Source organism: Gossypium raimondii, chromosome 13 (genome assembly GCF_025698545.1).
Source record: "Gossypium raimondii isolate GPD5lz chromosome 13, ASM2569854v1, whole genome shotgun sequence".
Taxonomy (NCBI): domain Eukaryota; kingdom Viridiplantae; phylum Streptophyta; class Magnoliopsida; order Malvales; family Malvaceae; genus Gossypium; species Gossypium raimondii.
In genome coordinates, this window is record NC_068577.1 from 28,873,872 (window position 1) to 28,887,440 (window position 13,569).

General features: G+C 28.7%; 1 protein-coding gene across 2 annotated transcripts; it reads right to left on the reverse strand.

The window, feature by feature from the left end:
- Positions 1-6,717: 6,717 nt before the first annotated feature.
- LOC105783856 (F-box protein SKIP24) lies at positions 6,718-10,407 on the reverse strand. 2 transcript variants are annotated; one of them, XR_008193007.1, is made up of 6 exons: positions 9,972-10,407; positions 9,712-9,885; positions 8,949-9,111; positions 8,711-8,853; positions 7,241-7,321; positions 6,718-7,059 (listed from the first exon to the last, which is right to left on the reverse strand). XR_008193007.1 is itself a non-coding variant. In XM_012609539.2 (5 exons), exons 1-5 carry the CDS (start codon positions 10,193-10,195, stop codon positions 7,315-7,317), a joined length of 711 nt encoding a protein of 236 aa, XP_012464993.2. In that variant the 5' UTR covers positions 10,196-10,406; the 3' UTR covers positions 6,718-7,314. The 2 variants fall into 2 exon arrangements, 1 of the variants encoding a protein (XP_012464993.2); XM_012609539.2 differs by having other exon boundaries at positions 6,718-7,321; positions 9,972-10,406.
- Positions 10,408-13,569: the final 3,162 nt, after the last annotated feature.

Here is a 13,569-nt window from a genome sequence, read left to right on the forward strand (position 1 = left end):
TTTTCACCTTAAACTTTCACTCTTACAACTTCATCTTCTGGATGTTGAAAGATTCAATCTCAGAATGGATTATGGCTCTTATTCCCAATCTTTGATTTATTGTACAAGCATGGGTAAAGTATAGATTTGGTAAGAAACTTTTATATTTATACCATATTTCCTTTTTCAATTAAGGTATGACTACTATTAATTTTTATTTAACATAAATTTCATATTCGGTGGTATTTGATTTTGCATTTCTAGGTTAACTTTTTTATGTAAAGATGTAATTGTTGATTAGATATGTTTGCAATAATATGGTATGTTTTCTAGATTTTTTTTTTGGTAAACCATTCTCTTTGAATTTTTTTTAAATTAAGTTATATTATGCATAATATTTAGATGTGTTGATTATTAAATTCTTGTTATTAAATATTCTTAAAATTTTATTAAAATTATGGTGGGCAGTGTTATTGACCTACCATTGTTAGAAATTTGATATCATCTATATATTTTTATTAACTTGCTAATGTTGAAAGATTGTATGGTATCTTTTAAATTGAACTTCTAAATATTTTATTTGAGCAAGATAAGATTTTATAACATATATGTGGTATTGAAATTTGGTACAATATGTATTGGATAATTTTCAAGCATCATACATGAAAATTTTGATTATTTATTAAATAATTTTTACTATTAGATTATAAATGTTATTACGAAAATAAAATTGTTTTACTACTAGTAATAGTACTGTGATAATAGTCAAGGTGATGACGATGATATTAAAAATCTCCAAGTATATTTTACTATGTTTTATTTATTATATCATGTTTACTATAATTGGAAACTAATCATGACAATATAAATAGATAGATTTTGATTTGAAATTTCACGCATGTTTGCGATGGTGATTATGAAATAAAGAATCTATTGGGATGTTTATAAGTCCGTCATACTAGATTTGTAACATTCCCGGAAGTGAATGCAAACATAAAGAAAATAAAAGATATAATCATGGACCACTAAAAGTAGGAATATAGTAATAAATAAGAAAACAATGAGAGTTCTCAAGATAACTCTTCAAAGGGTAAAGATAACTTATGTTATCAATGTGATATGAAAGATTATTGGTTACATGTGGCATATGCTCAAATATTTTGTTTCATTAATATTCTTTGAGGAATGATATGAAAATGTAGTAATAAATTGTATCATTATAGATAGAAAGTATTTATCTTATTTGGTACTAAAACAAACAAATATTATTTCAATATTTGATAGTACAAAATTAGTCGAAAGCTCTAGAAAAGTTAATAAATTAATATATTGTGATGGTTAATCCATTAGTTTTAAAAGATATTTATAATGAATTTTATATTGAGATTGTGAATGAGGAAAATATTATATTTCATATGAATCACTATTGCTATAAATATCTATTTCGAAAGGATGAAAAAGAGAAGATTGGGTTATTAATTTATATTTATTTTATAATCTTTATGATCTTCTTTTGTCATCTCCCCATTAAGGGGTTGGAAGTAAAATATTTGACTGTGAAAGATCTATCTATGAGCAATAAAAAATGATAATTTTATCTAAAGCTCGTTATGGTCGGATGCACTTGAAGTTGCAATTTTTGTTTTTAGATATTTGAAGATTTCGGCATATTCCCTGAAGCAAATATTATATATTATTTTTCGAAAATTATATTTACTTATTGACTTTGTAACACCCCTTACCCGTATTCGACACCGGAATAGGGCATGAGGCATTACTAGAACACATACCCTTGTAAACGTATTTAACCGAGTTATAAAATTTCATCTAAATTAAAACTTTCAAATTTTTTAACATGCTTTTATAATTCTTCACAATATATTCTTAAAATATTATATTCATAATAAATAGGACATACGAGACCCGATACATACCCATGCAATTTAATGCTTCATTTCCATTTCATTCAGTTCACAATTTCTCATACTCACAATTCAAATCATATCACTAGCAATTTCTATTTAATTACCATGTATTTCAATTAAAACACAATAATTTATAATAATTAGATTTGAATTACAGTAATACAAACTTACTAGGCTAAATTGCAGAAATACCATGATAAAGGGGCATTTTGGAAATTTTCCATTTTCCTCGACTTTCCACGCGATTCTGATCTAAATTAATAATTTCATTCAATCTATTAATTTAGACAATAAAACTATTCAATTCTTGAAATTTCGTCATTTTTCCATTTTAAAAATTACCTTAAAAATTTTACTTTTATTCAATTTAGTCCCTGAACCTAAAACATGTAAATTAGCTATTTTTAAAATAAAATCATATATTTTTCCTCCTCCACCACTACATTCCACATCCTTAATGTACTTAACACTCTTAGAAATAACATTTTCTAAAGTTTCATTATTCACCCTTAAGTATATTCAAAGCTATCTATCCGAGTCAGTATCACTAAATTATTTTTATCTAGAGATACAGAACTCCAAATTATGCACTGTTAATTTTTCCTGAAATTAGACTCATATATATTTTTACCATAAAATTTTCAGAATTTTTAGTTTATCCAATTGGTACAGTTTATTCTTTAAAGATTCCCCTGTTTCACTACCTGCCGTTTCTGACCTCTCTTCACTAAAAATCAAATATCTCTTAGTACAAAATTCTGATGGTAGTGGCGTTTATTTCTCTTGAAACTAGACTCATTAAGGAATTTAATAATATAAATTAAAAATTACAATTATTTTTTAAAATTTATAATGATTTATCAAAGTTAGAACAGGGGATTCCAAAATCAATCCGACCTTGCCTCACTAAAATTCAAATATATCAAAATATATAACTCTTTTACTTTCTCTGTTTCTTTTATGTAAAAATAGACTCATTAGAATTTCATTTCATATCTTATTCACTCTCTAATTCAATTTCCAAAATTTATGGTGATTTTTCAAAGTTAACCTACTGCAACTGTCCAAAACTGTTTTAGTGCAAGATGTTGATAATCAAATTTATGACACCCTCCTTTCCTTTCTCTACAATATTTTCTATCAATTCCTCTTGTTTCCCTTCACTAACATGTCAAGAACATAGAACCTTATATAATAAATTCCTACATTAACATCAATTCCCTACTTTTTCAATAATATCAAACTAAAAAAATATATTGAAATCTTAATGTTCTTACCTTACTCTATTGATTTCAATCTTTAACTTTATTTTCTCTCTTCTCCAGCCTTTATTTCTTGAATCTAACTTGATATTCTAGCTTCCAATAGTCTCCTTATCAATTTTCTCTCTTGGTGGCTATGAAAATTCTTTTGATTTCTAGATGAAAATGGTGAATTTTTGGTGGAAGGACCAAATTGTAAAGAAAGCAAAACTTTCTTTCTTTCTCTCTTTTTCTCACGTTGGTGCATGAAAAAATGGAGGGTTGCATGCTTCTTCATCTTCCTTTTCTTATATATATACTAAATAAAATAATAATAGAATAATAAAATATCATTTAAAAATCAAATTAAAATACTAATAAACTAATATTTATTTATTTAATTAATATAAAATATCTCCAACATCATCATTATCTTCTAGATTTCTCTCTCTTCTAATTGACCATTTTTCCCTTCATGATCTTTTAAAATTCCATCCTTGAGTCATCACTTAATTTGGTAAAATTGTGATTTAGTCCCTCAAAATTCTTCACCTTTTTCAATTTGGTCTTAATCCATCCATTTTCCTTAGTTTCTAGATCATTCCACCCTTAAAATATTTACACTACTGGTCCTTCAACTTTTTCATATTTACACTTTAACCCCTCAATTTTTCAATATTTACTCTTGGGCAACAAAACTTTTCTCACTTTTACGATTTAATCCTTTCTTGAACTAATATGTCATAATATACTTCCCAGTGTTGACATAACTCCAAAATTTCCCCTTTTTGTCGCTTTATTTCCTTATTTTATTATATCAAATATAATCTTTTCTCGCAAATTTTTTGGGTATTACAGACTTAGTAGCATTATAGACTTCACATTGATTTAGACATTTCTAGTAGTAAATGTCATCATAGTAATTATATGTGAATACAAAATAAAAAGAATGACAATAAAATTATCAATTGCCAAAATTTATATTTACATTATTGGTACAATTGAAAAACATGTTAAAGTAAACCGAAGTTTACTAATACAAATACATTTACTATTTGGCGTGACCAGTTAGACTATCCTAAGTCATATATGATGCAAAAATTAATTGAGAATTTATATGAACATTCGTTAAAGAATCAGAAGATTCTTTAATTTAAAAAAAATATATCATTTGTTGTTTGCTCTCAATAAAAATTTTCTTAGAAACTCACTAGCTAAAGTTGAGATTTAATGTATCGCATTTCTGAAATGACTATGGGCCCATTCATCCGCCATGTGGATGATTTTAATATTATATGACTTTGGTAAATGCATCTACAAAATAATCACATATGTGTTATCAATTTGCAAACTATTGTTTGCAAGATTGCTTGTTTAAATAATTAATTTCAGATCATACAATTAAGATAATTCATCTTGCTAATACTGATGAGTCTATATCTCAGTCTTTTATTGATTGAGTTTGAAAATCTTTTATAAAAGTTTGCACATCATGGTTTAGATAAATTATTGATTGAACACCTCTGATTAATGTCTAAACTATTACTTATGAGAACTAAACTTCCTATTTCAACATGAGATTATGTTGATTTACGTGTTGTACGCATCAAGCCAATAAGTTATAAATACTCCCCATTACAATTGGTTTTTGATCAAGAGCTAAACATTTAAAATCTTTGAATTTTTCTATGTGCGTATATGTTCCAATTGCTCTACCGCAACGCACAAAGATGAGTGGATCCTCAAAGAAAGTTGAGAATATATATTAACTACATGTTTCGTTATATTATTAGATGTTTTGAATGTATTTGAGATTCAATTATGACATGATTTGTAGTTACAATTTTGATTCAATAGTTTTCCCGACATTAGGGGGAGAGAAATAATAACTTGTAATAAGGAAGAGTAATTTGAACCAGAAGTTTAATAAGGATAACTCATTACAAGTTAACTATTAGATGTATTTACAAAATTAATGAGAATAATCAAGTTAATATTTTAATTTGAACCAAAAGTCTCAATATGACAATGTTAGAATAAATCATAGTTTGATCGGTTCCAAAGATAAAAATTCTTTTAGATGGTCATATAGTGAAGGCGGGTGCTCCAAAAAAGACTCAAGACATAACTAATAAGTAAAACTCTAGAAGAGATTTAGATACCTGAAACTAAATTTTAAAATAATAAAAATAAGAGATCTCGATAAATTATGTTAATTCGAGAAAATGTGAAACCAAATAATAAAAGTGGTCGACAATTATTTTGCAGGCAATATTATTATTGAAATAATGAAATAATGAAACAAAAGGAGGATATTGGATAAATCTATTAAGAAATATAGATATGGAATAAATTGATTAAAATAGAAAGACGCAACTCAAGTACAATTAAATTCGTAGAGTTTTTGGTCCAGTAGTCCAAATATCTAAAGGTATAAAGCCAATGAGGGTGCAAATGAAGTAATTTTGCAAAAGCAGAATAAAAATATGAAGTTTTTCACTAAGTATGGTATTGATTATGAAAAGATATATATATTTGTGGTAGATCAATAATCTTTAGACATATTATTTTGACAATTCATAAAAGATTTAACTTACGTCTAATAGTTGTTGTTATAACCTTTATAAATCACTATATAGTAAAGTTTATATTAAAATCCTTGAAGGATTTAGAATCTTGGAAGTATATTGAAATTCTCGAAAAATCATTCATTTATATGAATTGAAATAATTGAACATATGTGGTAATTTTGACTTAGTCAATAATAATTGAAAAAAGATTATAAAATGATCCAAAATATCTATTTGTATTTTTATAAAAGGATTATAATTAAAGTTTGCTATAATTATTATTGAAACTCCGAAGATATCAAAATATGTTTCCCAAAATTTTCCTTACTCATGATTTTCAAAAGAATAGTGATATAAATGCTTAGCAATACATTCAAATAGTCATTTAAAAACTAATATTCAAGATTGAATACGTAAAACATGAGAAAGTATGTGATGTTTTTATGAAGGAGAGTAAATACGCATTGTACTTTTTTTTCCCTTAATCAAGATTGTCCCATTGAGTTTTCCGATAAGATTTTTAATGAGGCAACATATTATGCATATTATAAATTGTGTACTCTTTTTTCTTGATTAGGTTTTTATCCCACAAGATTTTTCCTAATAAGGTTTTAACGAAACACGTTATCTACCAATGAACATCTAAGGAGAATGTTATGAATATCTTATTAAATAAATGTCTATCATGATCAAGACAATTTTAGTGTACTTTAAATTCTAATAATTGTTAGAATTAGATCTCTACTTCTTTTATGCTTTATATATAAAAACTCTAATGAAGCATTATAATTACCCTTTTATCAATAAAATACATTCTTTATTGCTTTCATATTTTCTTTATTCTTTATTCTCTCCATATCTCTTTATTTTATAAGAAAATTATCATTTTAGTATAATAATAGTTATTGATTGAAAAGTTTTTATATAACGGCAGATAAAATGTGAACAAAATGTTACTAAACTACGCATTATTTAAAAAAAAAAGTAAATTACATAACAAGATTTAAATTTAAAAATAAAATATATACCGATATGAAACAATCCTTTCTTGTTCAACTTGCAAATGTCAAGACTTAAGATTAATGTTCCGCAAGGATAGCAATCAAATCATAAATCGAACCGTCAAAATCAAAAGCTAAACCTGTAAAAACTTTAGCCAACGGTTCAAGCAATTGGAAAGCTCAAATTTTCTATTGGCTTGAAACCCAACATTTCCTTCTTCCTATTCATTTTCCTTTCGTGGTTTCCAGAATCCTACGGCCCTTAGAAGGTAGACAGGGCAATCGACACCCTTGCCAGAAACTTAAAGGCCAGAGCATGGAAGACCCGAAGGCTCATAGTTAACTGTAGCCAGATGATGCAGTTTTACAGTTAAAAAAGTCTGACCACCAAATTGGTTTTACAAAAAGGGCTTCTAAATGAAGATTATTTCTAACAATTGATGAAACATTGTACCACTCAAGGCCTCTAAAAGGCACGCACATTTTGGCACCGCAAAACAACTAAAAGCCACAATACAACATACCAAGATGGGAGCCAGTACGAGCAGCAAAGCAATCCAGCAAACATGCTCATCTATGTTGTTTTACCTTTTGTTTATCAGGAGCTGTGAAACATCATGAGAACATTTTAGTTTCTACTTTAGAACTGGATTTATAGTTGTGTAAGTAAAGTAAATCAACAACTTACTATTGGAATAACAGCTAGGCAGTATGGATTTAGGACAAAACAATAATAATGATATATAACAGAAGAATAACATTAACCCACCAAATAAGAAGTAATTATTTTGGCTTCAGGTTGGGAGACAATCAAAATATGATTTATCCAACAAGAACAACACAATTTTACCCTATAAGTGGTTTACCTCTTTATACTCCAGACACAAAAGCAGACTCCATTTAGAAGGAGAATAATACTATACTTCAGCACTTTAAAATAAACTCCAGACACAAAAGCTGACTCCATTTAGTTCCAGTTGTAGGAGGAACATCTTCAGGAGATTACCTAAAATGGCTTCTAGATTTACCCAGAGGCATTAATTTTTACATGGTGCTACTGGAAACATCATAAAATAGCTTCTTCATTTATGGAGAGGAATTAATTTTTCACTAGGTTGCTCGAAGTCTTCCTTTTTCTTTAAGTATCATTGTCCAACACCCATATCTGCTGCATATCCAAACGTGAGTATGGGGATACAATCTTCCAAAGACTCTCCAAATACAAGGAACAAACCCATCTCAAACAAATACCAGTTCCCGACACTTGTACCCAATTCAAGTAACATAGATTTCTCCTACGAAGTCACTAGGTACACACACTTGTCAGTCACCAGTTCCCCTGCAACTTTATTTTTCATAAATATGATCAAATATTATAGATTGAAACTGTCTCGAAGGGACACATACCCTAGAAACAAATGCATATACCTTCAGGGGAATATCTTATTGCCATTTTTCTTTTGATTCTAACTAGAAAGCAAGAAAGTTTTCCGGCTTCTGAAACCTAATGGATGAAGCTAAAGCATTTAATCGGATTAATGTTAAGCAAGTCATACGGATTATCCTAACATACATCAAAATGCCGGAAGAGCAGAAGAGAAATGCAGAAATGATGTTTACCACACTACTATGGAGTGAGGACTACTTTACTCAAACGACTTAACACGTTTGTGATCTAAGAAATCTATTACAGCAATCAAATGATTTATGAGAAACTAAATGAAGCTTAGCGCGGAAAGTTCATTTTCCTTTTCCTCCCTTACTTTGAAACAAACCTGGAGCAGGAAGAACTGACAGAAAATATGAATCTTAGCCCTAAAATATCTTAAACAAACAACTCACAAAAATATTTTTAGAATGAAAAGTACGTGAACAAAATGAAGCATAGAAAACATGCCAAAGATTACAATACAAGCCTAACATATCCACAAGGTTGTTTTTCCCCAGAACAGTCTGGATGCTTTATTAGATGTAGGGATAAACAAGAATCTTACAGTTGATGCATGTTTTTCAACTTCTTCCTCTTTTTCCGATTTTCTTGGTTTTCAGTACTTGATAGCGTATAATCTCGTAAAGGGTGATATTTCATGGATTTCAACTCTTCCTTAGCTGTATCAAGCCTTCTCTTCTCGTCTCTCTGTCATTAAAACACGATAAACACATCAAACGTAGTTCACAAGTTTAAAGTTATTAAATAATCATGTTAGCACACCATAAGAAATCAATACTCACATAAGCCTTATCAAACACTTGTAGCTGTTGATTGCAAAGTTTAACCTCCATATCTAGGGCATGAACTCTAGATTCAACCGGTACAACACATTGCTCAACCATTTGCTTTTGCCTACCACGCACAACCTCGGGCTGCCACACATTCAAAGCCACGGACGCTTGACTGAAACAACCAATGCCCAAAGATTGAATCCAATGAGGACTCACAAGTAACATTCACGAAATATATTTAAAGAAAGAAGAATAAAAATGCGAAGTGTTCTATTTGTGTCTGAGGTTTCAACCCAAAACTAGATTCGTTCTTGTTACAAAAGAAAATGACTAAATTCAACCATTGAAGGTGTAACATATTACTAGTAATTAGAACACTCTGACCTCCTAAAATCCTTTAATCACAAAAGTCAATAACATAGACATATCCAGGACGGTTTGTTTTGGTTTAAACAGAAAAATTAGAACTTCAAACAAAATTTAAAATTATATCAGAAAAACTGAGATTAAATCCTCAAATATATCAACTTATTCTTTTCTTTTGTGCAATAACCTTAAATTAAACATTAAAAGCATGGGGAAAAGTCTACAAAAAAAATGAAATCATTACCTGACCTTATGTAATTTAGATCGATATATTCAGTTTTAAACAGAAAACTTAAAATTATGTCAGAAAAACTCAGAGTAGTTGGTCAAATATTTCTACTTTAATCTTTTCTTCTGAGCATCAAAACAGAAGCTCTAAAAAAGAAGAAGAAGAATATATTATTACCTGACCTTGTGTAAATTAGACAACTCCAAAAGTGAAGAGTTCAATTTATTTCTTTCTTCACGTAATCGAACCTCAATTTCTCGAAGTTTCCTTAAATGCTCCGAAACCTGACTCTCTTTCCTCAACACCGCCCTTTTATGAGCCCATAATTTCCTCTCTTTTTCCCTCTCAAACCTGCCAAAAACAAAAACAAAACAAAATAACAAAATTTTTTAAACAAATTTCAAGTGAGAAAATTTTCAATTATCTTTAGAATTTACCTGATTTTGTAAAGGGATTTGGCGGAGGAAGATGATGATGTTTGATTGGGGAAATCAACGGAGATCAAGTGGGACCAGAGTAAGTCCTCGTTGGATAAACGATGGAGGCGTCTGCTGCAGATTGAAACGCAACAAAGATCTTTAAAAGTAAAATTTGAGGCTTTGATTCCGATTTCAAGTATTTTTCTCCATAGCTCGTCCGGTAGTTCGTTCTTCCAACTCATTTTTCCTCTCTTTTCTTTTCTTTTTTCCTGGTTGATCTTTTTTAGGCGGTAACGATCCGGTTTAATTAAATGCTTTCTAAAATTGATTCTAGAAGATCCGGATTGCTCTTCTTTACCAAAACTCGATTGTTATAAGCTTTGCATCAACTCGCCGCCTAGAATGCTTTTTATGAGATTTTACGGGGTTAGGAAAATTCAAAATAGATGAAATAATATAATTTGAGAAAAATAATAATAAAATAAACCTTCATATTCAACAACAAGCTCCACCGAAATATCAAAGATTTTAACTTCAACCTCAGTCTCAAATTAATATTAATATCTTCATAATCGACTCTGTCACAATCTAAGTACAATATATTTGGAGTAAATTCAAGCATTTAATACGATAAGAAAATCAGCACGGATGATCTATAGTGGCGAGTAAAAATAAGCAAAAGAACCAAGCATGGACGATGACAAAACCATCCTTAAAATGTAATTTTCCATATATAAGCAAGACAAAAAAAGGTAATATAATAGCAGAAAAAAGTCTTATTAAACAATAAAAGATAAACAAAAAGGGTAAATTACACTAACAGTCACTCAATTTTAGAATTAATAACAAAACAGTCGCATTTGTTTCATTTCAACACTCAACTTTAGAAAAATGACAAAACATTCCTTTTTGTCATTTTCCGTTTCAGATTTAATGGTAAAGTGACATGGTAGATGTCAACTTACTTGGTGTCATTAACTGTCCAGCTGGCCGGTTAGCACCAATTTAACAATCCTATCAGCAGTAATTTAGGGTTTATGCAATAGAATAAGAAGAGAAAAAGAAGAAGTTGAAGAAGAAGAATAAAAGGATAAACGGCCCTATCAGCACCAATGTAAACCTTTTATTCTCTCTCAATCTCTTTAAATTCATTTCCAACCTTAAAATTTTGTAAACACTCTCCACCTCCTCTCTTGCCGCTCTCATTTGCTTATCTTCATAAAATATTTTCCAGATCCCTCTACTTTCCCACTTCTCTCCCATGTCTTCTCACACCATAACTAAAACTTTCATTCGCAGCAAATTCAAACCAAGCAAAGCTCTCTCTTTCCCTTTGTGGGGAAAAAATCCCAAAAAATGTTCATAAAGGTTTTAATCGATTGGAGAAGTCATAATCTTCTCGGTGTGAGAGATTTAAACCTAATGAAACACTAAGTCATGGAAGTCTCTTCTTCTCACATATTTATGTAAAAATTTTAATAAAATAAAGATATTTTTTTCTCTTTGTTTTGGGTTTCGAATTAAAATACGAAAAAGCATAACACAAAAAAAGGCTCTATTTTGATCTTGAATGTGATTGGTTTTTGTGTTTGTGCACTGTTAAGAGTTTGGATTTCCGTGTTTTTGTTCGGCATGGGTTTTGGTTGTAATTTGTGTGCTCTCCTTTTTTTCTTTCTTATTTGCAGGATCTGGTTTTGTGTTTTTTTTTTTTAATGTTGGAACCTTTTCTTATTGGAGGAGGTAGCTTGATTGGGGAGTTGATTTTAGGGTTTTTTGCCATTGATTTGCAAAACGGGAAAGATAGGCTTTTTTTTTGCCTTTTCTGTTTCCACCACTTTAGCCCTCCCTTTGGCTTTCAGAGATTGAGAAAAAGATTGAACAACTTCCATTTTCCCTTCTTCTCCTCTTCTTCTTCTTCATTCCTTTTATTCTTCTTTTTACTCCTCACCAATCATTTTTTTGACCCTTTGACTACTTGTCCAATGTGGCAAGTTAACTGGCCACATCAGCTAGTTAACTTGCCACATCAGCAGTCCCGTTAAAACAGTAATAAAAAATGTTAATAAGTGACTGATTTGTCACTTTTCAATAATGTTAGTGACAGTTTTTTCATTTTTCTAAAGTTGAGTGACTGAAATGAAACCAAAGTGACTGTTTGTCAGCTATTTCAAAGTTGAGTGACTGTTGGTATAATTTACCCTAAACAAAAAATATATGAAACTCAAAGACAATACGGGTCCAAACCGACTCGTAAAATCATTTATTATTCTAAAATACTCTCAGAACAAAAATATATTAAGAAGTTGATGAAAAGCCACTCACTTTTCAAGAGAAACTGTGGGTGATCGGTAATGTTTCAGCAACGACAAACACAGCTATATGTTCATCACAACTTGTAAAGGCAACAAAGATACCAATAAAATAGACCTGCAAATTGAAAAAAGAGAAAGCACATGGAGTGAATGAAAAGAAAAAAAGAAAGAGATTCTAGTACCACCAGCACCATGTAAAACAAAACAAAAGAAGCAAACGACTTTAATTTTTAATTATTATTTAATTTGTTATTTGGAAGATTGAATGTTATTTATTAATTTATCTCAAAATTCAAAAAATAATAATATAAAAATTAAAAATTTTGGAACAATTAAAATAATATGTAGTAGATTAATATTTTTATTAAAGTATTTGTGTCAAGGTTACAATATAATTTTACTTTTATATAAATATCAAAAATGTTTAATATAATTAATAAAAACATTATTCAAAAGAATAATTAATAAATATAATTAAAATATATAAATTATTTTAATAATTCAAATATAGTGCTAATAAAAATTTCCTAATCATGATTAAATAATTTATAAATTATAAAAAGGGTAAACTACACCATTAAACTAGGGTAAGTTTTTGTTTTGCTCACTTAATTAAAAAAGTTACAATTTGACCACTAAAATTTTTGAAATTATTTTTGTCACCGACTATTAAGTGACACTTTTTAGTTGGTATAATACTAATTTTAGTTCTTTATTTTTATACTTTCGCCAATTTGACCTCGTCTATATGTAAAATGATAAAATCGATAAAGTGAGGAAAAATTGTTTTACCTCTATATTATTTGCATTATTTGCATAGAAATATATTATACATATTCTTTAAAAACATAAAAAATAAAAACATTAATCTAAATTATTGGTTCTCTGTTTTTACCTCTTATGTTTCTTGACATTACTTTTTCGTTATCAAAAGAATTTCAATATAATTTGTTTTTACAATTTGTGTTTCAAAATTAATTTAAATGAATTAAGAATCTGAATTGAGTCTATAAAAGGAAATTTTATGATATATTTTAAAATTTTAGCTAAAATTGGCATTAGAGTCAATTTCATAAGCCTTTATAATATCAGTTCTAGATATTCTTCAAGGTCATGGAACTTGAATTGAAGATATAATTTATTTGGTTTGAGAAACACTAAGGAAGCATGTAATGACCTTTTTTTTTATATTTTGTTTTGTTATGTTTTTAGTTTGTATTGGATTCTATTAAATGATAATTTTCTATATTTCCCATACATATTAGTTTTTAACAACAACATTTTTAGATTTTATTTTTCTAGAA

Excerpts from the sequence above, each read along its gene's own strand:
- LOC105783856 (XM_012609539.2), bottom strand. The coding sequence starts at position 10,195 with ATGAGTTGGAAGAACGAACTACCGGACGAGCTATGGAGAAAAATACTT. Across the intron at positions 9,886-9,971 it reads AAATCCCTTTACAAAATCAG|GTTTGAGAGGGAAAAAGAGA; the intron begins GTAAATTCTAAA and ends TGTTTTTGGCAG. Across the intron at positions 8,854-8,948 it reads AAGTGTTTGATAAGGCTTAT|AGAGACGAGAAGAGAAGGCT; the intron begins GTGAGTATTGAT and ends TTTTAATGACAG.